Source organism: Microcebus murinus, chromosome 2 (assembly GCF_040939455.1).
Source record: "Microcebus murinus isolate Inina chromosome 2, M.murinus_Inina_mat1.0, whole genome shotgun sequence".
Taxonomy (NCBI): Eukaryota; Metazoa; Chordata; class Mammalia; order Primates; family Cheirogaleidae; genus Microcebus; species Microcebus murinus.
The window spans coordinates 114,689,994-114,716,177 of record NC_134105.1 but is presented as its reverse complement, the minus strand read 5'-3'; the positions used below and the strand labels follow the sequence as shown (position 1 = coordinate 114,716,177).

At 51.7% G+C, this 26,184-nt stretch overlaps 1 protein-coding gene across 2 annotated transcripts in view; it reads right to left on the bottom strand.

The window, feature by feature from the left end:
• The window catches only part of RCSD1 (RCSD domain containing 1), a 68,131-nt gene that overhangs the window by 1,695 nt on the left and 40,252 nt on the right, over positions 1-26,184 (bottom strand). Inside the window, exons 2-6 of one of the 2 annotated variants that reach the window (XM_012783870.3) lie at positions 17,256-17,357; positions 16,051-16,140; positions 12,680-12,751; positions 8,252-8,455; positions 5,054-5,758 (exon numbers count right to left, since the gene is read on the bottom strand). In XM_012783870.3, coding sequence (XP_012639324.2) covers positions 5,054-5,758; positions 8,252-8,455; positions 12,680-12,751; positions 16,051-16,140; positions 17,256-17,357 — 1,173 coding nt within the window. The remainder of the gene's footprint in view (positions 1-5,053; positions 5,759-8,251; positions 8,456-12,679; positions 12,752-16,050; positions 16,141-17,255; positions 17,358-26,184) is intronic. The other variant, XM_076000361.1, reaches the window with a different exon arrangement.

Genomic DNA, 26,184 nt, shown 5'->3' with positions numbered 1-26,184 from the left:
AGTAACAGCAGGAGGAATAGCAATAATGAGAGCAATAAGAATGCTATGTGCCTGGCATAGTTTTTTAAATTATACATGCACCAACTCATTTAATCCTCACAAAAGCAATATGAGGTGGATGCTTCTATTTAACTCTGTTATAGGTGAAGCAGTTAAGGCACAGAGAAGTTAAATGACTATAGCTCACACAGCTAGTAAATGGTGAAGTCAGGATTTAAACCCAGGAACCAGAGCTTGAATCTTCAACTGCTAGGTGATACCGACCATCTCTTGATGCCTGGCTTCCACGTCCCTCTGGCCTGGCCGCTTACCTACTCACTCATTCCCAATGTCCTCTTTCTGAAGTACTGCTCAAGATTTTTTGGCAGCATAAAAATGGAAAAAGAACAGAAAGAGCTGAAAATAAAAAACTGATACTTGAGTGAAAGGACAGCAAAGTAGCTATTTATTCAACATTCTTTTTTTCTTCAACTTTTTATTTTTCGCTATATTGCCCAGGCTGGTCTTGAACTTCTGGCCTCAAGGGATCCACCCACTTTGGCTTCCAAAGTGCTGGGATCATAGGCATGAGCCACCACACTCAGCCTTAATAGTCATTCAAAAAAAGGTATTAGTTTCAGCTCCTTCTGTGCTACCTGTGCTGACACTCAGGTCTTATCTCCATCATTCTTTCTTTCTTTTTTTTTTTTTTTTTTTTTTTGAGACAGAGTCTTACTCTGTCACCTGGGCTAGAGTGTAGTGGCATCAGCCTAGCTCACAGCAACCTCAAACTCCTGGGCTCAGGCAGTCCTCCTGCCTCAGCATCTCGAGTAGCTGGGATTACAGGCGTGCGCCACCATGCCCGGCTAATTTTTTTGTTTCTATTTTTAGTTGCCAGGCTAATTTTAGTAGAGACGGGGTCTCGCTTTTGCTCAGGCTGGTCTCAAACTCCTGACCTTAAGCAATCCTTCTGCCTCGGCCTCCCAGAGTGCTAGGATTACAGGCGTGAGCCACCACAGCTGGCCTCCATCAGTTCTTTGGCTGAAAAACTAAGACATTTAGGAATGTGACCGTGGTGCAAGGTGGGATGTGACGTGGACCATCCTCATGGGCTACACTGAGGGTGAGGAGGTCTGCGAGGAGCTGGCGCATTTGTCCCTGGAGCAACCAGGGAAGGCCTGCGGAGGGGAAGATACAGATGCGGTGAGAGGAGTAGAGGGAGAGAGATCTCAGGGAAGGACAGTTCCATGCCTGAGGGAGGCGAAGGTGGGAATGCAGGGGACTGTGTCCCCGAGAGAACTAAGAAGGGTTAAGGGCCAAGAGCTGAGTCTCTTCCACCTGCCCAGTTAACTGGGAGGGAGAAGAAAGAGGAGAGAGCAAAGTAAACACTACACAGTTACAAAGATAGGGGACTTTCAAGAGGAGGTTGTATCTCATCAGCTCAGGGAGAAGGGGATTGGAAGCCAAATGCTGAGGAAGCAGGGAGACCGACTTGGAAAAGCCAGAGTCAGGCAGTGAGGAAGTCAGCACTTACTGGTGTGTACAACAATGTCTCAGATGTGGTGTCAAAACATCTGGAGTGTCTTTGTTCAGATGTTTGTCTTTGGCATGCTTGAGTGCCCCACCCAGTACTGGATGCATAACGAGTGCTCAAGAAACACTTGTTAAATGTATTTGAAGTATTCAAGTTGTATCTTATTAGTGCCCTCTTTCCAGGGCTACTGTTCCTTATACACAGAATCCTAAGTGCAGTGACTTGATATGTCCAGCTGGCCCCATGACTGGAATCCCCAGGATGGCTCCATCTTTCAGCATGAAATGTTAAAATACACGTGAGGGGCAGCAGAATAGGAAGGTCACCCTTTATTGTGCTTACACACACCTGTTGCCTCTGGCATACTTACGAAACCTTCCCCTGCTTTCTCTTGCAGAATGAATTGCTCCCTCCTTTGTGATCACATGGTGCTCACTGTTCAAGGGCAGAATCCCATTTATTCTACTATCTCGTCATTATGTGTTTATGCCTCTGTCTTTTTCATCTTTGAACCTCTAGTATCTCACACAGTAGGCATAATTGGTGCTTGTCAGATGTTGATTGCATGAATGCAACCATAATTAGTTTATCTGATCAATCTATTTCTGCAATCAAGGAACAAGATGGGGATTAGATTAGGGAGTTGGAAAGTAGTTTAGTGGTGTGTGCTGCCTCTGCTGGATCCAGGGAGGACCTGGGACAGGCACAGGTGCCTGGGGAAGCCCATGGCCCAAGGGGCCCACCTCGAGATGGTTCTCACTGTGATCTTAACCTTGTCCAGGCTTGAGAGGGACAAAAGAGGATTGGAGACAATGCCCCTTCCAGATTAAATAAGTGATGCACATGTGCACAGGTACTTCGTAAGCAGTTTATTCTGGTGGCTAGAGCATGTGCCCAGTATGTCAACATTGATTGAGCTCCATGACCCTGGACAACACCTGTCCCCATTTGGAGCTTTGGATTCTTCCTTTCCAAAACTAAGGGATTGGGCTAAATGATGTCAAAGTTTCACATCTCAGTGATGGATAAGGAGAGGAAAAGGCATGGAGGGATGGTAAATGGAGCTACTCTTTCCCACCTGAACTGCCTATTTGGGAGGAGAGTGTTCCTGAGGGTGCTGGGCAGTCTCTTCCCCTTGCCAGGGCTCTGTCAGGAATAGAAGTGATGAAGCTCAAGAGATTACTGGTTTGAGCCTGCCCCCAAAGCTCCTGGAGTTTATGCAGGTAGCCTTCTTCTTTTTTCTTTTCTTTTCTCTTCTTTTTTTTTTTTTTTTTTTGAGACAGAGTCGTGCTCTGTTGCCTGGGCTAGATGCAGTGGCATTCATCATAGCTCGCTGCAACCTCAAACTTCTGGACTCAAGTGATCCTCCTTCCTCAGCCTCCCAAGTAGCTGGCACTGTAGATGCACCTCGGCATGCCAGGCTAATTTTTCTATCTTTTTGTAGAGATGGGGCCTTGCTCTTGCTCTTGCTTAGGCTGGTCTTGAACTCCTGAGCTCAAGCAATCCTCCCACCTTAGCCTCCCAGAGTGCAGGTGCAGGATTATAGGTGTTAGCCACCACACCAGCCAGGAGGCCTTCTTCTACCTGAGACCTTCCAGAAGCACCCCCTTTCCTGGCTAGCTTTTTAACCAAGGTGACTTTTTAACCCTTCAGGATTGGAAGATGCTGTCAGTGAGATGGGAAGGTGTCCTGGCACTGCAGGTGCCTCCTACCTTGAAAATAAGATGTAGCAACCACTGGCAGCTGATTACTTGAACCCAGTGGCTTCATCCTCATAAAGGACTAAGGGTTGGGGCCCATATTTGCCTTCTGGAGACTTAATGGAACCTCCTAGCTCCAAAAGATCTTAAATTTAAAGATTGCTCATTCTAAATTTAATTTAAGCATTGCTCATTTAGAATAGAAAGTATTAAAGAAATATGATGCATCTTACCCCAACAACTCAACCTACGGTCTCAGTTATACCTCATGAGTCTTTGGGACTCTACTTTTTCTTCCCTGGTCTAGTTTGAGAATAATGTGAGAGCCCTTGGAGAGCCCCCACAAACACTGGCATGGCTAGAGCACAGTGAGGGGGGAGCGTTGGGGGAAGTGTGTGTGTGCAAGCTCGCATGGGAGGTATCCTAACCCCTAGCACCTGTGAATGTGACCTTATTTGGAAATGGGGTCATTTCCCTTGTCATTAAGGATCTCAAGATGAGGTCATTGTCAGTCTAGGGTGGGCACCTACTGACTAGTATCTTTACAGAAGGAAGGAGGGGGAAGCGTGAGACAGGCAGGCACAACGAAAGGCCACGTGGTGGAGGTAGAGGCAGAGATTGGGGCCATTCGTCTGCAAACCTAGGAATGCCAAGGACTGCTGACAGTCACCAGAAGCTGGGAGAGGCAAGGAAGGATTCTGGGTTTGCAGGCAGCCGCCAGAACGTAGGGGAGAGGAACAGATTCTCTCTCAGAGCCTCCAGAAGGAACCAACCCTACCAACCTCTTAATTTTGCAGTCCTGGCCTCGAGGAGAACTGTGAAAAAGCACTTCTGTCTTGTTTTAAGCCACCAAGTTTGTGGTAATTTGTTATGGCAACTCTACTATAATAGGTGAATAATTTTAGCAAAGAGTAGATGATACAAACAAACAAACCCTCTGGTTGCTGTCCAGGGAGTGAATTATATAGGTTGGAAAAAAAGTGGAAGCAGGAAGACAGAAAAGAGGCTAATGCAGGGGGAAGCTAATGATGGCTTGAGCGAGTGAATGAATGAATGAATGAATACACTAAAAAGGAAGGGGACACGCTTGCAGGTGACTGTGTTGTTGAGAGTGCCAGGGACAGGGGTTGGGGGGTGGGACACTGCTTCTAGAGCTCCAGATGGGCTTCCTGGGAGCCAGTGGGGAACAACCAGGTGCAGTGGGTGCCACCAGTGAGGGCTCAGACAGGGCGGGGGCAGGGGAGTGAGTCATCTCCCTCCTCCTCGTGTGCAGCAGGTGCCCAACTCCTGCCAGTGAATGGATGTCACCTACAGCCTCCTTCTCTAAGGTCCCAAATCAAATGCCACCTTGGCCCTGAAGCGCCCCCAACTTCTTGTCCCCACTCTCCATACACAGGTCATTTCTCCTGCCCTTGTGCTCCAGGCCTCCCCAGGAAGGCCCCTGCCCACTGCCACTTCCCACCTCCGTCTGTTCATCTCTGATCCCCTGCGGCAGCAGCGGGCCCAGGACCCTGCCCTCAGCAGACGTTTGGCCCACGTTTGCAGACCTCAGTTGCTGAGCAGTGCCAAGCCTCGGTCACGCCGCACACACCCGGAAGCTCGCTAGAACTCTGAGCCAGTGAGAGGCGGGAAAGAGCACGAGACACACTTCCCATTTTTGTCCTTTTGTCCCCTCCGCCTCAGCGACAGCCTGTCTCCATCCAGTCAGCACAAGGCAGGAGCCTGGTGCCTTTGTTTCTGCACACTGAGCTGATTTAGGAAGAAGGGACTGTGAGGAACAGGGGTCACGACACGCAAGCCCCGGCACTGCCCTCCCGTGTGGACAAGCCCGGCCACCTACCTCCACGCTGGGGCACGTGCGCCCACCCTGGACCTCGCTGCCGGTCTCCCGCTGGGCATGGCCGGTCCCGGGGCTGCAGCCTGGCTCGAGAACCGCCCCCTCCTCTTCTTTCTCCTTGCCTTTCTCCTCCAGCTTGGGGACATCGTCGCCCTCCACTCCTCCAGGGGAACTCTCTGGGGTCCCCTCCCCCACAGCTCCCTCCTCGGGCTTCTGTGTGTCTTGGCTCTTGTGTGCGGGCCTGGCTTCTGCGTTTTGCTCCCGCTCCTCCTCCACCTCCGTAGCCTTCCCGGTCTGCGTTTCCTCTCCAGCCGGACTTTCCTCCCGGGGGCTCCCGCACCCGTTCTCCGCCTCGGGACCGGAGGTTTGGGGCGGCTCGGGGGCCTGCCCCTGGGCCCCGAGCTTGGCTTCCTCGGCGGCCCCATCCTTCTCCGGCTCCTCTGTCCTGCTGGACGCCCTGCTCAGAGGGGGCTTTTCCGAGGGTTCTGGGCTTCTCCGCGCTGCCTCTCCCGCTGCCCCCTCGCGGGCGGAGGGGGATGCCGGGCCCTTGCTCTTGGCAGGGAACACCTCCTCCCCGTTCTGCTCCGCCGCACCATTCTCCTGGGATGACCCCGAGCCCCGGTACTCCCCCAGGTCCCCGCAGTCCGACTGAGACCTTCGGAACCTCCTGGAGGGGGGGCGCCTTTTGATGGAGCCCCTCGTCCGCACCTGGAAGAAGGGGGAAGGGGAATTACCCAAAACCTATAGCAGGGTGTTAGAGGCAAGGACCCTCAAAGACCCTCAACTCCCCTATGACTTGTCCTACGCACGGGCCTCGCCCTAGAAAAATTCCTAGGACAAAAACAACACCCCACCCTCCAGCTATAGCTCCGAAAAGAATGCGTTCCAAAATGCTCCAGGGTGTGCTAACTGCAATGGTTCCCGACCACCTGCCAGGTTGGGGTCCAGTAATCAGTCACAAACCTCGAAATAAGATACTGATTGGGGCTGATTAGCCCAAACCCAAGACTCACCATCACCCCACTGCATTTTTTGTTTCTACTTCCTTGTTTCTCTATGCTTATAAAACCCACTAAGAATCTAAGTAGACCTTGACGACTCTTTGCTTGGTCTCGTTCCTTTCTCTTGCCCATCTCTTTCAGGCAAGGTCCCCCTTGACCCCCGCGAGTAACAGAAGGTCCCGCGGGCAGGGACAGCAGGGGCCGAGAGGAGGGTGCACGTCCTTTCAGTGTGGGTCTAGAGCCCTGCGTAACAAGCCCGGCTAATTTCCTGGGACAACGTAGCCTTGTTCGTGACTTATCATAGGCTAGAGCCCCGCGGGCTTGCGAAATCACCCTGTAAACCTGCAGACGTTTGTCTTATGAAGATGCAAGTGCTTCTTCGTAACTTATCATTTTACGGCACTATAAACTTTAACCAGTTTGGCATCTAATTTAACAATTGTATTCTAATAGTTTTTAAAAATTGCCTATAAATAATCAGTTCTTTGAATGCTCTTTGAGTGAGATTTACCATCTTCTGGTTTCCTCTGAAGTTAACAAATTGAATAAAATCTCCCTCTGTTTTGTCTAAGAGCCACGTTTTAACATTTTGCAAATTATACTTTGACAGAACTCCAACAGAGAAGAGGGTTGGAGGCCTGCTGGTGGCCAGGTCCCGGGGCGCAGGGACCTCTTGGGTGCTGCACTGGATGGCTGGTGACCAGTTTCTCCCTTGTCTGCACCAGCCCCACCACAACCCCCGCCCCGGCCGGCGCTGGCTGACACTGGGGACGCGGAGCAGCCCGAGCACTTTGCTTTCAGGAGTCAGGCACCCACCCGGTCAGAAGCCGATCTTAGGGGTGCCCAGCAGCTGCCTGAAGAGGACGTCCTCTTTGGAAGCCTGTGAATCTCAGAATCGGGCCTATGGGACTTTGTTAATCCTAGTTCCATCCCAGAGGTTTGGAACATACTGGGTTTATGAAGGCCTCCTGGGCCTTTCCGGAGACCACAGTGGGGCCGGCTCTGCAGGGTACCATGGCCTCATGGCTGGCAGAGTTCAGAAGCGACTTGCTCCCTCGCTGCCTCCAGAAGGCTAAAGCCTTTGGGTGTCATGCCCAGGCAGCGGCTCCTCCCTCCGGCCCCTACTGGCTGCTCGGCTACTGCGAGAAGACCAGGCTCTCCACTTGGCTCCTTCAGGGCCTCCAGCACGCGGGCTGGAGGACCTGCGCCCTGTCCCCAGCCAACAGGCTCAAGCCTGCCCTATCACCTTCTCCCCACCAGTGTATTTCCTTGGGCGCTCCCTGTTTCTGTACCTTTGACCTTTTATGCTGGATGGATTTCCTGGAATGGCCTAGAAGATATCACTTCTCCATCCTTAACCCCAAAATTGTCCCCATTTAGCATTCCCTGGCGTCAGACGCCCTTGCATCTTGGCCCCTGCCTGGCTCTGGCCTGCATTTGCTGAGCACCTGCTTGGACTGCATCTCTGATGCTCACTTGCCCCGGTAGGGCCATGGCATGGTGACAGCACACACAAAGGACCGGGGTGGCATCTATAGCAGTGAGCCCTGCCCTACTTATACTTTTCAGAAAGGGAACTGTTTGGGTGTTCTCTGACTGGGGCAAGCTGTGGTAGGAATGGTTTGCGCCCGTCCTGGGCCATGCAGGACTGTTCCCATAAGGCTGCAGCAGGATGTCTTGCAGTCCTGGCGATCTGCCCAGCCTTCTGTGTGAGCCACCGGTCAGGCCTTCAGCTTTTGTTTTCAGCTTTTGACATTGACTATCTGTGCAGCTGGGATCAATCCTGAATCCCCACCCCTCTGAGGAGAGAGCACTCAATCCCCCAGGCCGGCCTTTGGGTGCACGGCACAGTTACAGGGAGAGGAGAGGAGAGGAGAGGAGAGGAGAGGAGAGGAGAGGAGAGGAGAGGAGAGGAGAGGAGAGGAGAGGAGAGGAGAGGAGAGGAGAGGAGAGGAGAGGAGAGGAGAGGAGAGGAGAGGAGAGGAGAGGAGAGGAGAGGAGAGGAGAGAGCGGGCTAGGTTGAGGGGTGGTCTTAGTTCTGGAATCACTTGCAAAGGAGAGGACAAATCTCACTTCTGTTAAAACCAGCGCCAAAGGTTTCCTCCTTTCTCTAGGGCAAAAACAGTGTAGGGGAAATTCAGGAGTGCCAGGACTCCCCACATTTCCTGACGCACCACGGTGCACGGGAACCAGAATTTACCTTGTTGTAACAGGGCAGGTGGCTACCTTCGGGCGGCTGGTCGAAGCTGACGGGCACCTCCTCTGCCTCGCTGGGCCGCGACCGCACGCCTGGGCTGCTGGGGGTGGAAGGTGGGCTGTGAAACGGCGACACCACGGCCTTGAGTCCAGGACTCTTGGGTGAGGCCCCCGGCAGCAGAGCCGCTGGGTCAAAGGTTAAATTGGCCTGCCGAGAAAAGATGAGGAATTTCAAATAGGGGCGGGGAGAAGATGAGAGCTTCTGCTTTTAGCCGGTTGGTTGCCTGGCCTGAGAACTGGCTGAGAACAGGTGACATGAGGTTTTTTGTGTTACTTCCCAGCCAATTATCCATGGCCACATCATGTCCTGCTTCTGGAAGCATTGCCTACTCAATCCACGTCCTGCTGCCTGGCCTGCCACAGGCTGCATTCCAGAATGCTCACACAGCACTGATGCGGATCTAACAAAAATGCCCCAGAACAGCCCCAACTTACAGGCAAAGTAGCCGAAATAGCAACCGCCAGCAGCACCTGCAGCACCAGGGGCTCACGGGAAGTCAGCCTTTGTGATCACCTTTCTCATCAGAGTCAATGGTGTTACGCGGATGCACATGCTTAATATGTGCCTGTCACACGCAGCTGTCTCCACGACAACTGACGTGTTCGGTTTTGTTCTTGTCGCACACACTGGGCAAGTGGCTAAGGGATCTGCCGTGAGACTCTCGCCGGGTCTGCTTGTCCCTCAAGCCTCCAGGTACCAGGTTCCCTCCTGCTAGACGGCAGAGTGGTGGACACAGCAGGCGGTCGACCACTTCCTGGAGGGAGGCGGTGGGATAAACCACAGCGTGTGCCACACGTGGGGCATCACAGCGCAGGTGAGAACAGACCGAAACAAGCCCCGAGGGCAACCAAACGGGAGAGTAACCCAAAGGTAAAGCCTGCTGGAGTCTTGAGTCTCCTGGCTGGTGGCCCAGATCCACCCCTATTGTCATGGAGAAGGTGGCGGTGCCTCAAGCTGTCCACAGAGGGCCTGTGTGTGAGTGACCAGCATCTTCTTTAGGGCCATCTAGGGGCACTCCTCCTCCTCCTGCCCTCTGCATTTCCAAATCACCACCTGGCTGCTGGCCCTGTGGTGGACCAGGAGAGACAGCAGTGCGACCTCACGGGGAAGGGACGGTGGGAGGTACATGGGTTCTCCACGCCCACAGACCTGGCTCCACATGTAGGATCTTTCGCTTAATAGCTGTGTGACCTTCAGACCTTCAGCAGGGCCAATAGCCTTTCTGAGTTTCGGATTCTCTATTTATCCAAAGTTCTTAGCCTGGCCTTCAGAGTCTTTCCCACCCAGTCCCTGTTTACTCTCTCCTGCCACACGCAGGCTCTCTGCCTCGACTGCCCTCGGCTCGCCCTCCCGCCAGCCGCCCCGCCGCCCCGGAGAACGCCTGTGTGTACTTCAGGACTTGCAGCTGGGAAGCACTGTGCGTGTTTAGGAAGGTGTCTGCATTTTCATTGTGATGTTTTTTTTTTTTGTTTTTTTTTGAGACAGAGTCTCGCTTTGTCGCCCGGGCTAGAGTGAGTGCCGTGGCGTCAGCCTAGCTCACAGCAACCTCAAACTCCTGGGCTCAAGCGATCCTCCTGCCTCAGCCTCCCAAGTAGCTGGGACCACAGGCATGCACCACCATGCCTGGCTAATTTTTTCTATATATATTAGTTGGCCAATTAATTTCTTTCTATTTATAGTAGAGACGGGGGTCTTGCTCTTGCTTAGGCTGGTTTCGAACTCCTGACCTCGAGCAATCCTCCCGCCTCGGCCTCCCTGAGTGCTAGGATTACAGGCGTGAGCCACCGTGCCCGGCCTCATTGTGATCTTAACAAAGAAAGTATAAGACAGATAAGACTGAGTCATGGCAAGAATTAAATATATAATATACGAAAGTTGAAGAGCGATGCTGGGAGCCCGAGCCACATCAAAAAGCAGCACTCGGGGAGAGCCCGGGGAAGGATCTGGAACACAGGTGCAGCGGGGGTCGATGTGCTGGGCGGGCTCAGGGGCTGCATGGCGGAGGGGCCTTAACTGGGCATTGAAGGAGCTCCCCGCCTCTAAATTTCAACCCAGGAAGATCCCACCGGAAGAATGCTTGCAAATAAAATGGATCTTGTCAGTCAGCAGAATGTTTGAACTTTGGATTTTGTGTTATTCCAGTGAATAAAAATCATAGTTCATAACTCATTCAACAGAATGGTTAGAAGAAAAATCTAGTTGCTGATGTATTTCTTAGCTCTTTCCCCCACACATTCCTAACTAAATGAGGTTCCTGTGGGCTTTGGCTAAACTGTCATACTATTGCTGACATTCTTAATGAGATTAAATAATTAGACATACAGACCTCATTCTGAAGTTGTTGTGTGTTTCCCAAAAAGGCTCAATAATGACTAGAAGAGGGAATGAGACCAAAACTACAGGGTACAGAACATGCGAGAACTGATTTCTGGCCCCTGAATGAGGGCTATGGTGGGCTGCAGAGAGGCAGAGGTTGGGGCTCTGGGCTGCACCCCTCAGCTAGGAGGGACACTGAAGCTCTGGGATCCCCTCCGAAAGCTCCCTGCTATGTCTAGGGGAGCCCTGAAGCCTCCTAGGGCGACAGGCGGCACCACCCCCTCCCTGCAGCTGGGACAGAAGCAGAGATTCGTAGTAAGAATTAAATTTCAGGGAGACACTGCAGAGTCCTCCCCACCCTCCACAGGGTAGGCTCAAGGCCAGAGGCCAGAGATGCTTGCTGTAACCCCAAATCAGGCTGGGATCCCCATCCCATGGCTGGGAACTGCAGAGGCTGTGGCTATGTGTCTTGACACCCCCTGATGGCTTCAGCATGACGCTGGCGAGCCAGTGCTGTGAGCTGGGTCTGAAGGGGAGGACACAGCGCAGGAGAGCCTTGCTCCTTCTCCTGGTGGCTGCATAGAGGCCGTGGTGAAAGCCGGGGGCCCCCTACAGGCCCACCAGGATGTAACATGCCCCCCCTCCCTTTGTGCTTTAGCTCATGCTGTTCCCACACTAGGAGCACCTTCCTCCCCACTTTCCAGCCACCTGGGCTTTAAGGACCAGCTTACAGGCATAGGCGTTTGATAGAGCACTCAACAATTACGCCTGCCCGCTCTGCTCTCTTCTCGCTCTGAAATTCTAGAACACTGTTCTCACCTGGGGTGGGGCCAGGGGCTGATTTTGTCCCTAGGGGACATTTGGCAATGTCTGAAGACATTTTTCACTGTCACAACTGTGTTGGACAGTGCTACTGGCATCTAGTGGGTAAGACCAGGGATGCTGCTGAACATCCTGAAATGCAAAAGGGCCCCTGCGACAAAATTGTCCAGCTCAGATAACGGCAAGGCTGGGAAACCCTGTCTTCAGCAGCGGCAGCTGGGCTGTGGCACGCGACTGAGCTCTCTGGTATGGACTGCCATACGCCTTTTATTGCACCACGTGTGAAAGCTTTGTCTCCACAGCAAGACGGTGAGCTTGGGGGCAGCGTCTTCTGCTTTGTTCCCACTCCCGGGGAGCCGGCCCGGGTGTGGAGGGCAAAGGCTCTGGACACGCAGGGTGCTGGTGGAGAGGCCGGGCAGAATGCTTCCCAAACAATGGATTTGGCCACAGCATAGCAGCTGAACTTCAGCCATGGGTAAGGCTGAAATGGTCTGTGGCTGCATTCAGGCCTTGGGGGAGAGGGTTGGGCTATTTCTGGAGTGTTTCTTGCAACTATAATGTCCTTTTCCAAAAGAATCTTGAGTCTCCCCATTATCCACCAGTCACCAACCATTAGGCGTTGACTGCATCAGCTTATGCTTGATACGGTCTTTATGTTAGCCCTTTTCCCAGGTGAGGGCTGTGATAGCCTCATCCTTTAGGGAAATTTGGTCGCTAGCTGGTTATCAGGGGCCAACTATCCAGGTGACACTTGGGCTCCCCCTAGGAGCCCCGAAGACATGAACATTTTGAATAAGAAGTGGAGTTGGATAAAAGGTAGCAATGGGGGCGGGCGCGGTGGCTCACGCCTGTAATCCTAGCACTCTGGGAGGCCGAGGCGGGTGGATTGCTCAAGCCAGGAGTTCGAAACCAGCCTGAGCAAGAGTGAGACCCCGTCTCTAGTATAAATTGAAAGAAATTAATTGGCCAACTAATATATATAGAAAAAAAAAATTAGCCGGGCATGGTGGCGCATGCCTGTAGTCCCAGCTACTTGGGAGGCTGAGGCAGGAGGACTGCTTGAGCCCAAGAGTTTGAGGTTGCTGTGAGCTGGGCTGACGCCACGGCACTCGCTCTAGCTTGGGCAACAAAGCGAGACTCAGTCTCAAAACAAAACAAAACAAACTACTTATCTTCATTCTACACATAGGAAAGTGGTAAAAGGTAGCAATGGGTGATGCATTCTGCACTTACCTGAAGCTTCTCAATCAGAGGCGAGCTCTTCACCTTGATTTTAGGAGTGTGGCTGGCATTGGGTGGTGATTTCTGCAGAGCAAATGAACCAAAACCACCAAGTAAGTGAGGTGAAGGGCAGCGGAGTTCTGGCTGGAGCCCAAAAGTCACAGGTGGAAGGAGAAGAGAAGTTGGTGTCACCCCTTAATCACTTAGTTCCAGCAAGTTCCACCCAGCTCATCAGGGCCTGGGAGAGGTGGGCTCCCCTCTCTCCCACCTCGTCTCACCATAGCAAGACCACTTGCATGTATGCGTCAGAGAAGCCAGGACAGACGTCCCTGACACGGAAGGCCCCCTCTCCCAGGAAGATGACCCCGTTGTCATGACGAAGGAAAGCTGTGAGGGGAGTACGAGTCTCATGACCTTCAACAGCGTGAATCAACAATTGGAGGGAATTTCAAAGAAAAGCACAAAAATTACCCTCCTGTTTCTCACAAAGAGAACAAGAAGCCACAGACCAGGAGTGAAACCTGACAGAGGTATTATCGAAACTCTTCCCTTGAACTAATGATAGTTTGGAAAATCCCACCAATGGCATCATTTATAAATTACCATTTTCCAAAACATTGAATATTCATTTTAATTAGGCAGACATTTATTGTCTACTACATTGCAGGCATTGTGTTGGTCACATAAAGACCAATATCGGTCTCTGCCCTCTCGGAGCAGTTGGTCAGCGGCTGATCTGTGTGCTACCTAATCATGTGTGTGCTCAGTTGTAGATATTTTTGTGATGAATGAAAGTCAGGAGTCTTGTCTTCCTTGGGATTCTATGCTATCTAAAGATTGACTCCTTGCTTTGTGTAAAATCTCCATAACTATGTGGAAATGATGATGGTGATGTGATGATGAAGAAGAAAAAGAGGAAGATGCCACCCATCTTGGTGGGCAGACTGTGAGGCAGAGCAGGGCTTTTCCTATGGTGTGGGGACCAGCATGTACCCCGGCACCCGGGCCCCACGTACTAATTTACCTGGATCATATGAAGAAGAATGACACTGGGCTCAGAAAGATTCTGAGATATTTGTTGAGTGAGATGTTGTATTTTAGTGATGGAAGGAAGGAGACTCACTCAGCTGAACTGCTTGTGACCTTTCCAAGGCCCAGCAGCAAGGGACAACATGGGCTGGGACTCAGGAGACCCCCTCTGCCTTCTAATTCAGCTTTGGCAAGAGCCAGATGGATGCTGTGACTTCAGTCTCCTCTACCAAGATACAAGTGAGCTGGAACAAATGATTCTAGGGACTCTTGCAGCCTGCATGAGTTAACACTGTCAGAGGTGCTCCTAGAACAATCTTTAAGGAGCCTTTTGTCTATGGTGAGTACAAAGAGCATTCAGCCCCAGTTGGGTTGTCCCTAGTTTCTATACCTTACAGTGACATTTCACAGGGGCTGGGGTTTTTGGAGACACTGTTTTAGAAACTGCAGCAAAAATTTTGCTGGTAAAATTTCACTTTATGTAACACTATAAACTCTTCCCTTCCCCAACTGATCACTGTCTTTTGAAGACAGCGGAAATTGAATAGACACTGCCCCTTAACCACAGGAGGATATTGGGGACCCAGCAGGTGTTCAACAAACCCCTTATGGATTTGAACCATAAAGCAGAAAGAATGCAAAATAGCCACTGATGCAGTTCCTGGGACTGGCAGCAGGTGGCAGCATTTCCTCTATGGTTTAACAAGAGGCTGGGACTAACACAGTTGGTAGAAAAAAATCAGCCTTATATCCCTGTATCTGTATGTATGTATGTATGTAATTGTGCACCCCATGGGATGAAACCTGCAAATTTATTTCCACAGGACCATTGAAATAAAGCTGTTTAATCCATTCACCACTAACCTGACCCACTCTGCTTTTATTCCAGGGACTAAAACTTCCCCACCTAGCCTCCATGATCTGTCCCGTTAGTGTTTTTGTCCACATTGCAAATTTGGTATGGTGCAGTGACTTCTCCTGGGCCCAGCCCGGGTGATCAGGGGGCAGCCTCACAGTAACTCCGAATGGCCACGGCTTCAGCCTGTTGCAAAGCAGCAGAGACACCGAGCCCAGAGGGTAAGGCTTACAAGGAGAAGTTGATCCTCTGGAACGAGAAGTTGTTGGTTTGTATTTGCTCTCAGAACTGGCTGATAACCCCATGAAGCCACAGAATCATATTATTAGCACTTGAAGAGATCCAACAAAAACCTCAGTGTTTTAGCTCTGTATTCCTTAGGGTTCTTATCCCAGAATAAGACCCTCATTTGGTGGAGGGAGGGGGTATTCTAGCAGCAGATGGGGCTCCAGACCACCCCTTCCCCATCTCACGTGACCAGGGGCAGCTCTGAGCTTCCGCTTTATCTCATGGGCTTCTGCTCATAAGCCGTGGGTTGACAAAAGGATCTGAAAACCATTGATCTACTTCAACCGTTTCACTTTATAGATGAGAAAACATAGGCACCGAGAGGTCTGCCCGAGTTGACACAGGCACCCAGTGTCTGTTGTCAAGATGCCGACCCTCAAAGAAGAGGGGAGAAAAAAAAAAAAGAGGTGGTCGAAGTGGGATTGGGGAACTGCCTTGTCCTTGGCTGGCTTGCTGGGTTTGGGGGTTGGCCTCCCAGGCTGGCGACAGAACATGCAAATTCACTTCTGGCACAGATCACGGCCACAGTGAGGGCTCTTGGGCTGCTGGGACAGGGTGTGGAGAAGTCGCTCTCACAGCTACCATGCGATAACTAAGGATAGGTGAGCGTGCGGGCTGGGAACCTGTTGGTGGCTGTGATGCATGACACCAGAGCCTGGATTATGTCGGTAACGTTGGCTATTTATATCCGAGGGCAGTGAGGCCTCCCATGTGCTCTGGTTTTCCTCCAGTGGTCCGGCCGGCTGCCAGCCTTCCCCAGGGCACCTCGGCACCGGGGGTGCTCTCGTGTTACAATTCTGCCTTCGGTGAGTGTAGCCCCTTTTCCAGGTGCCTTCTCCACACCTTGTTCCAAGATCATCCAGTGTTATGGGAATAAACCATGGCTGTCCTGACTCCTGAATCCGGTCTATTACTAACATATATGGCCCATTTTCTCTGTTCAAATTCTCAGGCTTGAAAACTGGCATTCCTGTCTGCCACAAATCATAAAGGAGGCTCAGGAAGAGAGACTAGGGAGGAGCCTAGTTTCCAAAGCAAAGGATTGAGGAAGCATTTAAGAAGAGGAGATTCATCCTCCAATCTGAAATGGAGAAATCCCCTGTACAGATTTTTGAAGTGGAAAAGTGTGAGTTTGGGGCCCCTTCCTACAAAAAGGAGAAAGCAAACCCATAACCAGCGTCCTCTGAGCCCCGGCAATGACCACACTTACCTCCTCACCATTCTGGCCCAGCTCTACCTTGGGGGGGAACAGGGGGAGGGAACAGGGCGGTTTCCTTCTTGTTGGTTTACTGGCTGGTGTCTAGAGGGGGCGACAGACAGACACACAGAGAGAAACAGAGAAAGAGCTAATCAGGCAACAGGGAGGAAGAGGAAGGAAATGGCAGCTGGATTTAGGAATGTTGAGGGATGTTGAGGGAAGTTTAGGAATGTTTAAGAATGGAGGGAAAGGATTGCGTGCCTTTGGAACTGCCCACTTACTATTTAAATTATTTAACAGCTCTATCTAACGATCTGTCCATTTTCACTTTCAGCCTCTCCTCTCCTATTCCTTTCCTGCTAGGACATCCTCTTTCACTTGAGAGTCATTGGGCTGATCCAACATCTCAAAGTGACATCAACATGCAGCTTTTAGGCAACGCCAGCACCTTAGCTCAATACTGCCATCTTTATTCTTTATGACTTTCCTATCTATAATGGCTAGAAATTATGGACCCGATTTTTCAGATAAGAAAACAAAAGTGCAAAATAGTGCACCTAACAAACAAGGCAACTACAGTAAGTTCTCACTTGCCCCAGGGGCCATGATGGACCTCCCTCCACCCTGGGGAACCCGTCCCTCCTCTCACCTCTATGGGCTCCTCACACTGGAGGACTCCAGAGAATCTAGCCCAAGTCTCTGCAAAGTTAAGACAACCCTTTTACACTTTCCCCCATTGGTCCCTGGATCCCTGGTTTCCCATCTGAACGAACTTCCCTTCACGTCCTCCCTTCCTTCTCAACTGGGAATCCGGCCCAGCCTTGCCTCGCTCCTGATTCCAGGCTACAGGGCAGGAGCTGGGTGTGCAGACCCCTTTAATCTGCCATCCAGGCCTGGCACAGCCGTGCAAGATCTAGGTCTTTATTGGTAGAGGATCAAGATGGAAATGAATCCGGACTCCCACGTCTGACGGGCAGGCCCTTCAGCTCTCTGCCCACCCCTCCTTGGCAGAGGGAAAGCCTCACTCTGCTGGGGCAGGATTCTACACAGGCAGGGAGGCAGTGGGACATTCCTCACATTCAGAGGGACCCCTCTCTGGCTCCTCTTCCTAATTTGGTAATTACCAAGCCTTCTCCCTCCCCCTCCTCTGGGCCTGACCCAGACTGGCTGCCTGCAGCCCCTCCCAGCAGCGGATGCTCGGAAGCCTCCCAGCTCACCTCCTTGGCGGCAGCTGCCTGCTCCCGAAACCGCCCGGCCAGCTGCGCCACCGAGGGGGACGCCGAGTTGTCCACGTTGGCGTTGGGCTCTGCCAGCCTTTCCTGGCAAATCAAGGAGGAGAAACAGTTACTCAGCAAATGTGCACTCGGCTCTTCTTCGGTCAGGGAGCAGGTGCCACGCAAGGCACTTGCTTTGCGGCCACGGGCAGGAATGCTGGGACAAGGAGGAGCCTGCATGCAAAGCTTTTTAAAAACCGTCCCGTCAAACTCATTTAGTGAAATCGATGATGTGCTCAGCCCTGGGTGTAGTTCTGGGGACCTAGAGACAAGGAAAACTTGCTCCTGTCCCGCAGGGGTCCCTGGGGGTCCTGCGGGCAGCACAGGCCTGGGTTTCTCATTCCTCAGAGACCCTACAGGAAGAGGGCTGTATTGGTGACAGACAGTGTATGAGTCTCCTTCCCCTGCTCCTTTGAAAAATGGGGGCAGGCAAAATGCATTTGGAGGAGAGGCCTATAAGTGCAGGAACTGGGCAAGCAGGTGCCCTTTATTGAACGTTTTTCGTTTTCTTTTTTGAGAATGAGTCTCACTCTATTGCCCGGGGTAGAGTGCCGTGGCGTCAGCCTAGCTCACAGCAACCTCAAACTCCCAGGCTCAAGTGACCCTTCTGCCTCAGCCTCCCAAGTAGCTGACTACCGGCATGTGCCACCATGCCTGGCTAACTTTTTTCCATATATTTTTAGTTGTCTGGCTAATTTCTTTCTATTTTTTTCAGTAGAGATGGGGTCTTGCTCTTGCTCAGGCTGGTTTCGAACTCCTGACCTTGAGCCATCCTCCCACCTTGGCCTCCCAGAGTGCTAGGATTACAGGTGTGAGCCACCACACCCAGCCCCTTATTGAACTTTTAACACATATATGTGTCCTGTCTTCCCTACTTAACTGAGAGCCTTGGGCAAAGAAGTGTTGAGTAACTATTTGTGAATTAACAAATACATGACATGAGAGCAGGTAGTCTAATGGGTGGGAGCCAGACCGCCTGGGTTCAACCACTGACTTGCTCCAATTCTTCCCAGCTTGGGGACCTGGGGCAAATGAGTTTCGGTGCCTTGACAGGGATCATAGCAGCACATCACTTATGGGGTCCTCAAACTATGGCCCGCAGGCCACATGCGGCCCACCGAGGACATTTATCCAGCCTGCTGGGTGTTTTTCCGCCGCTGCCTGTCCTGCTTAGCAGCCGACTCGTCCCGGGGCCAACAGTGCGCATGTGTGGAATGTGCGCCGCACTCTCCAACGGCCTCCAACGGTCTGAGGGACAGTGAACTGGCCCCCTGTTTAAAAAGTTTGAGGACCCCTGCAAGCGATTTCTAACACTGTATATACCCAAAGTGCTGGGCAAGGCCTGGCACACTCCAAGAGCTTTAGAAGGGGGTCGTGACGGTCACTGGCAATGGGTCTTGCCGCGGTTCAGGTCATCAGTTTACTGCCCCTCCCACAAGGTGCCTGCAGGGTCCCTGAAGAGGCCAAGACGCATCCCCAGGACTTGGTTCACCCCAGTGCGTCCTTTGTCACCAAGACACGAGGGCGGGTCAGCGACACTGGAAACGGCCCCTCCCTTCTGCCTTGTTACTTAGGGATACATAACCGCTTGGTTTTAACAATTTTTTTTTACATCTTCGGAGACATTAGGCTTTTGTCTTTTGTCACCATAATGGCAGCATTTCTTACTTGGGCTGAGAACTACTTCTACCGCTTCCCCTCCTCACGTCTAGCCTGAAACTGGGGGGGATTTGGGCAGCAGTTTGTCTGAGAAGGTCCGTCTCTGCCTTTCCGTGGGTCTCGAGACAGGGCACGCTCCCCTCCCCAGCAAGCTCGCACCGCTGCGCAACACGCACGCGCGCGCACGCACACACAACTCCACACCCTTCTCTTTGCGCCGACAGTGTCTCCGAGCCTTCTTACTTGGGTGCTCCCTGCACAGCCAATGCCACCGGTCGCTCTAGGATGCCGTCCCCTTGGAGCAAGGCAGGCGCAGAGCCCCCCACCCCACCCCCTCCTGCCAGGTTCCGGCAGTGAAGTTAAGTAAATGGGGCAGAGCTGCGGAGAAGGCTTTATTTAGAGATGTGAGAGGACCGCTGGGGCCGAGAGCCTTCTGATCTGCGAAGGGCTGTTCTGGAGGAAAAGACAGTTACCTCCTTCCTGCGGCCGACTGTAATGCAAGCTCGTCTCCATTCCAGCCTAAACGCCAAATGCTGGTTTTGCATAAAGACATAAAAGGATTCAGCCTCTATTCGAGATGCCAGATTTCCCCACAGTGCTGGGGGACAGCCAGGGGGCCCGGCGCCCCATCCTGACTACCGCCCCCTGGGCAGGGCTCCCGGGACTTGCACCTGTTTAACCCTCCCACTTGCCACCTCAGGAGAGGCCCTTGTCCCTTTGGAGCAACAGAGGGGCTTTAGGGTCAGCGCGTGGTTAATTGAGCCGTTGCTGGCAAAGGCGTGGGCCGATCGGTCTGTCCATCTGTCCAACTTCCCGCCCACGTGGCAGATCCGTCTCTCCGTCTGCTGCTATTTATTGCCCGGGTCCCGCTGACAGTGCACTTTACCTCGGATTCAAGGCGCCCATCACTGGGGGTGCAGGAAGATCTATTCCAGTTAAAAATAGAGCTGTATAGGAACGAAAAACTCCTCCCTAACTTCCTTGTCTCAAAACTGGGCTTGGCAAGGGGCTCAGAAGCGAGAGAGACGTGAGGCGTATGGAAGCATTTAGGGCTCAAAAGCCAGGTTGGTTACACCACGTCCTGGTGTGTTTTCTGGAGCCCGGAGCATGGGTTCCCTTTGTCTCGGGACTCCGGAGCCGTTCAAGCCCGGCACATCCACCCGCCACAGCCTCGGCCCAGACGTTTCCCGCCCTGTGTTGTGGAAGACTGATTGCTTATAGCTTTCTCCCCACCGGGCACGTGGAGGCCCAGAGAGAGCAAGTAACTTAGCCAGAGTCACACAGGGGAAGCCAAACAGGATGGGCTATGAAACACTGGACTCCAACTCCTCATAATCCTCAGTGGACACCAGTTAAGCAGCGCCATTTGTGAACGTGTTTGAAAACCGTGAAAGCGCTACACAAATCTCAACATTACGAGCCACTGGGCTGCGCAGGTGCAACGGCAGAAGCATGGTCTTGGGGATGGCGGCCCAGCCCGTCCGAGGCTTTGCCTGGATTCCGCCCCGCAATTCTGGCGGGTGCAACCACTAACCTCCTCCAGCGGGTTCAATCCACACCACCTCCGCCCTGGGCCAGAGCCTTCTCTCAGCCCAAAGGCCACCTCGGCACCGGCACGCTGTCACCTCGACTGCATGCTTAGCTCTGAGGAGGACTTCAGCGTGCCTGCCTGCTCCCAGACCTCCCTGGGATCCCTCAGCCTCCCCAGATGAAATGTTCTTTCTTTGTTCCAGCTATGTCCACAAGTACCTTCGCAACACAGCCTGGAACGTGCACTGTGCTCATCTAAGGCTGGCTGTCCCTCCGCCCACTCAATCCGGCCTGCTGCTGTCAGGGCCTGGGCACCCACTCCCAGAGTCAGTGCCACCCCACTCACCCCTGAGGTCTACACCCCGTTGTGGGTCCCTCCCCTACCAGCATCCACTCTCTGCGTCGTGGGCACTGCCTTGACTTCCGCTTGCTTTTCCCTCTTGGGCCGTTCTGCACATCTTAAATCTGTTTTCTGGCCTCGTCTCCCTTCGTGTGCTGCTTTCGTGCACACTTGTCTTCACACATTGCAGGCCTCTACTCCGTCCTCGAGGGCCCAGGTCTTGCCCAGCAAGCCCGTCCTGCCGCCTCTCCAGCTGTGCCAGCTAGCTCGGAAACCAGGCCCGCGGTTACCGTCTGACTTTGCCAGGGCCAGGGGAAAACCACCTCTGGTGTTTATTTTCCATTTCTATGGGACTTTCTTCTGAGAACTGAGGAGCCCCTGTGTCTGCATGGCATGGAACTTCCCCGCCCTCTTGCCATGTTGGGTAAATACAGTTTGGACGCTACTGGCCGTCCGCATAATGAAAGCTTTGTGCACAGGCCAGAGCTAGGCTCTGCCTGCCTCCCTGGCTCGGCCCTGCTTCTCCACCTCACCCTTGGCCCAGTGTCTAAGTGTCCAGCGGTCTCTGGGCCATGGTTTAGGGAAGCAAGGCACCAGGGAGGCCTGATCGTCTACAGCTCCAGGGGAGAGGCAGCAACGCGAGGGCCTGGCTGCGGAGCTGAGGACGCCTTGATCTTGGCTAAAAGGAAGGTTTCCTTGCTCACCAGAAACCAGCCACAGCCTCAAGGCGTGCCAGCTTCCCCAGTCCTCCAGCACTGAAGGGGGTCTTAGGGTGGCACGCGGGGTGCTCACCTCTGCCACTGTGACCACACTTACATTATCACCTCAAAAGGACAACACAGAGCCTCTCTCGATGCTGCAATGACTGCAGAATCTTCCTTCACACCCTCACCTTACCCTAGTTTGTCAATCCATCCCAATGTTTGACCGATGCCATCCTAGGACGACAGAAAGGGCACTGGAGTGGGAACCAGGTAGGTCCACTCGGCCTACCCACCTACCTACCCACCTACCTACCCAGGTACTTCCTGTGTGGCCAGCACTGTCCTCAGAGCAGCTGGCATGTTTCGGTCATTCTTACCTCTTCTAAAAGAGGAAGCTGGGGCCCAGGGTTGCTAAGTAACTTGCTACTCCGGTTAGCAAGTGTGAGCATGAGAATTTTCTGGATTCCAAAGCTCTGGCTCTTTCCATACCACCATGCTATACTCACTCTACACCTCTAGAAGGGTTATCTCGTTCAGTCTCCCATCAATACACACTCACTTCTCCAGGCCCTGGGGCCCAGCAGCGAACGAGATAGAGTTCTTGCTCTTTAGGGGCTGCAATCCCAGCAATAAGCACACGCACAGCAAAGCACCTGAGATCATTTGTAAGTGCTATGGGAAAAATAAAATAGGGCACTTTCTCTATGAGGGTGTGGGAGGACATCTCTGAAGAGGGATCATCTGAATTGAATCCAAGTTGGGGAAAAGAGAGGAGGAAAATCGTTCTGAGCAGAAGCACAGACAGGAACAAAGGTTGAGGGGCAGAGAAAAGAGAAGTGTGGCAGGGACATGCTGTGCACAAAAGGGGACAGGGGACACATGCGGTGGCCCGGGCCAGCCCTGTGGGGCCCCGTGGACCAGGACCGTCTGTGCTGTATTCCGAGCGAGTGGGACGCCACTGGAGGGCTTCAAGGAGGGATGTGACCTGAATCCCACAGCAAGCGGCTGCCTGTGGAGGATGCTGGGGCGTAAGCAGAGAGGGCAGGAGGCGGGTGCTGGCAGTGGTCACCTGAGAAGTGGTGCTGGTGCACCAGGCCCGCAGCAGGTGGGTGGGGGGGGGGAGGCAGGATGCTAGAAACCGGGATGCACTGGCGTGGGGAGTGAGGGGAAGGGGGTTGAGGATGACTCCTCGGTGTTTCTCTTGGGTAGTGGGATGCATGGAATGTTTTCTCCTGCACCTGGGAAGGCTTGTGGGGAGAGAGACGTGGGTGGGCCTAGCTGGGGAAAGAGTAGTCCTTTCTTGGTCATAAAAGTTTGAAATGTCTGTTAGACATCCAAGTGCAGTGCAGCACAGGAAGCTGAAAATACACCCAAGTCTGGAGTCCAGAGGTGGGGTTCAGGCTGGAAAGGAAACTGTGAGAGTCACGAGTTAGAGGTGGTAGGTAGAGTCACAGGGCTGCATAAAATCAGAGGCAATGCAAAAGAGGGAAGAGAATGGGGTCCAAAGACTGGACTCTGAGTTGTCTCTTTGTTCACGCTGCGCTGCCTTTCATTGGCAAAGGGAGGGGACGGGTCCTGTTTATTCCGGCGGGAGCCGCAAAGACATTTTGGTGCAGATTGCAGATGGGATGGGTTGGGGCCAGAGATTTCTTTGGCTAAAGTGATAGAGGGTAAGAGACCCTGAATGTCGCACATGAGTGTTGTGTCCCCTATCCATGCTGCCGGGTCTTTCATCCTTTCCTGAGCATCTGTGGACACTGAGGAGTGACCCGGGTGACAGAGATGGCCCTCAAGGAGCAAACAGCCTTGTTGAGGGGAGGGAGGAAGGTAGAAGAGGCAAAGAAGAACAACAACGAGAAACAAATAAGGCAGAAACATAGAAACGGGTAGAGGTGGATGAATACATGTGATCAAATATTTCGCACGAGACCAAAACAGCGCCAGACATCCCCTGCCTGCCCACTTGTAGGCTCTAAGGATCTGAAGTGGCAGCGCCTCGCCCCTGCAGCTCTCCCCCTGGGAGAACACCACGTGGGTGCTGTGCTCACTCAAAGCACCCACAGGCACGACCCCAGGAGCGTGTCCCTGTGTGGGATTCCAGGGCTTCCCATTTCTCTCTAGGAACTGGTGTTGCAGTCCCGTGGCCTGGACAGGATTCAGCAGTCCTCTCACACAGCGGGACCCAGTCCTGACTGCTTCAGGGGTTGTAAACTCAGCACAGTCCACAGCCACAGGTGCCTGGGAGCGTCCTCCAGGTGGGGGCCGGTAGGTTTAGTGGCGATGGCACGGGTTAGTGTCCGGGCCAATTGCCAGGTAACGGCAGGGGACAGTAGATACAGGGAGGGCGATGCTCATTCTGAATGTCACTGTAGTGACAGGGCTTTATCAATGTAATCTGGTGGATGATGTGTGGGAAGTTTCTCTTTAAAACCTGTCAACTGTACAAGCATAAGGAAAGAAATCATTTTGAGTCTGGTGGGGCGGGGATGCGTAGAGACAATATAAATCAGAGAAGCAAACTCAGAGTCAGACCTGGGTTTCAGTCCTGCCTCTGGCATATGATGGGTGTGAACCTCTCTGAGTCTCAGTTTACTCATTTGCGTACGAGGTTATTGACATCCATGACGTCCACTAGCTTTCGCTCCATCCCAATGTGCAGGTGCGTGCCCTGCTTTCTGGCAGCTGCACCACCCTTCTTCCACGGCCAGCAGGAGGTAGGCCAATAGACCCAGAGTCCCCATCAGATTCAGAGTTAGCCTTGTCCTCCCAGGCAGGGTGCACTGGCAGTTTTATAGTGCTCTGCGTAGGGAGTAGCACAGAGCTCAGGCTCTGAGCCAGACTGCCTGGGTTCAAATCCCGGCTCTGCATTTACTAGTTCTGCAGCCTTGGACAAACTACCTACCTTCTCTGTGCCTCAGATTGCCTATCTGTAAAATGGGGATGATGATGATAACACCTATGTTATAAAGTCATTAGAAGGATTTAATCCATTTATGCATGTGAAATGCTTAGCACAGGGCCTGGCATGTAGGAAGTGCTTGATAATTTTTTGCTTAAGAATGGACATCTTGACTCCGCCACTTTGGTGGGCTATTTTATTACCGAGGCAGGAGCTTAACAGACACTCTCACCCATCCCTGAACTCATATCATCCCTGAGAAACTGACGTGCGTGGTATCTAGCAACTAAAAATTAAATAAAGCTAAGTTTAATTTCATGGCTTTTAGCGTCATGACATGACATAGGTCTTGAATAACCCACATATCCCAGCTGTCCAAAGCTCTGTGTCAAATCAAACAGCTGAATCAAAATATCAAGCCCATGTCCATTGAATGAATAGAGAAACAAAGTTCGATATAGCCATACAATGAAATATTTTCAAGCTATGAAAAGGACTGAAGCTCTCATATATACTAAATGTGATGAACCTAGAAAACATTATCCTAAGTGAAAGAAGCCAGTTCACAAAAGACCATATATTGTATGATTCCATTGATATGAAATGCCCACAATGGGCAAATCTGTAGAAACAGAAAGTAGATTAATAGTTGCCTGGAGGAGATGAGAAGACAGGAGGTGGATTGACAGTTAAAGGGTACAGAGTTTCTATTTTGGGGGATGATGAAAATGTTCTAGACACATACACACAGACACCCCTCCCTCCACCTCTTTCCTCAGTAAGAAAGAAAGAAGAAAGAAAGAAAGAAAGAAAGAAAGAAAGAAAGAAAGAAAGAAAGAAAGAAAGAAAGAAAGAAAAGAAAGAAAATGTCCCAAAATTTATTGTGATGATAGTTGCACATGTCTGTGAATATACTAAAGCCCATTTCATTGTACACTTTAAATAGGTGACCTGTATGGTTTGTAAATTATATCTCAATAAAACTGTTATTTAAAAAACTGTCCTGTTTCAGTCTTCTGCATGTGGCTATCCAGTTTTCCCAGCACCATTTATTGAATAAGGATTCTTTTCCCCAGTGTATGTTTTTGTCTGCTTTGTCAAAGATTAGTTGGCTATATGAGGATGGTTTTATATCTGGGTTCTCTGTTCTGTTCCACTGGTCAATGTCCCTGTTCTTGTGCCAGTTACAAGCCGTTCTGATTACTATAGCCTTGTAGTATAGTTTGAAATCTGGTAAATTGATACCTCCTATTTTGTTTTTATTGCCTAGGATTGATTCTGCTATACGGGGTCTTCTCTGGTTCCATACGAAGTGTAAAGTTATTTTTTCTATATCTGTGAAAAATGATGATGATATTTTAATAGGGATTGCATTGACTCTGTAGGTCACTTTGGGTACTATAGACATTTTAACAATGTTGATTCTGCTGACCCATGAGCATTGTATGTTCTTCCACCTGTTTACATCCTCTGCTATTTCTTTCTTCAGTGTTTCATAGTTCTCCCTGTAGGGGTCTTTTACCTCCTTAGTTAAATATATTCCTAGGTACTATATTTTCTTTGTTGCTATTTTGAAGGGAATTTAGTCTTTGATTTGGTTCTCACTTGTACTGTTGTTGGCGTATATTAATGCCTCTGATTTCTGTGTATTGATTTGTATCCTGAGACTTTACCAAATTCATTTATCAGATCAAGGAGTCTCTTGGTTGAATCCTTGGGGTTTTCTAGGTATAATATCAT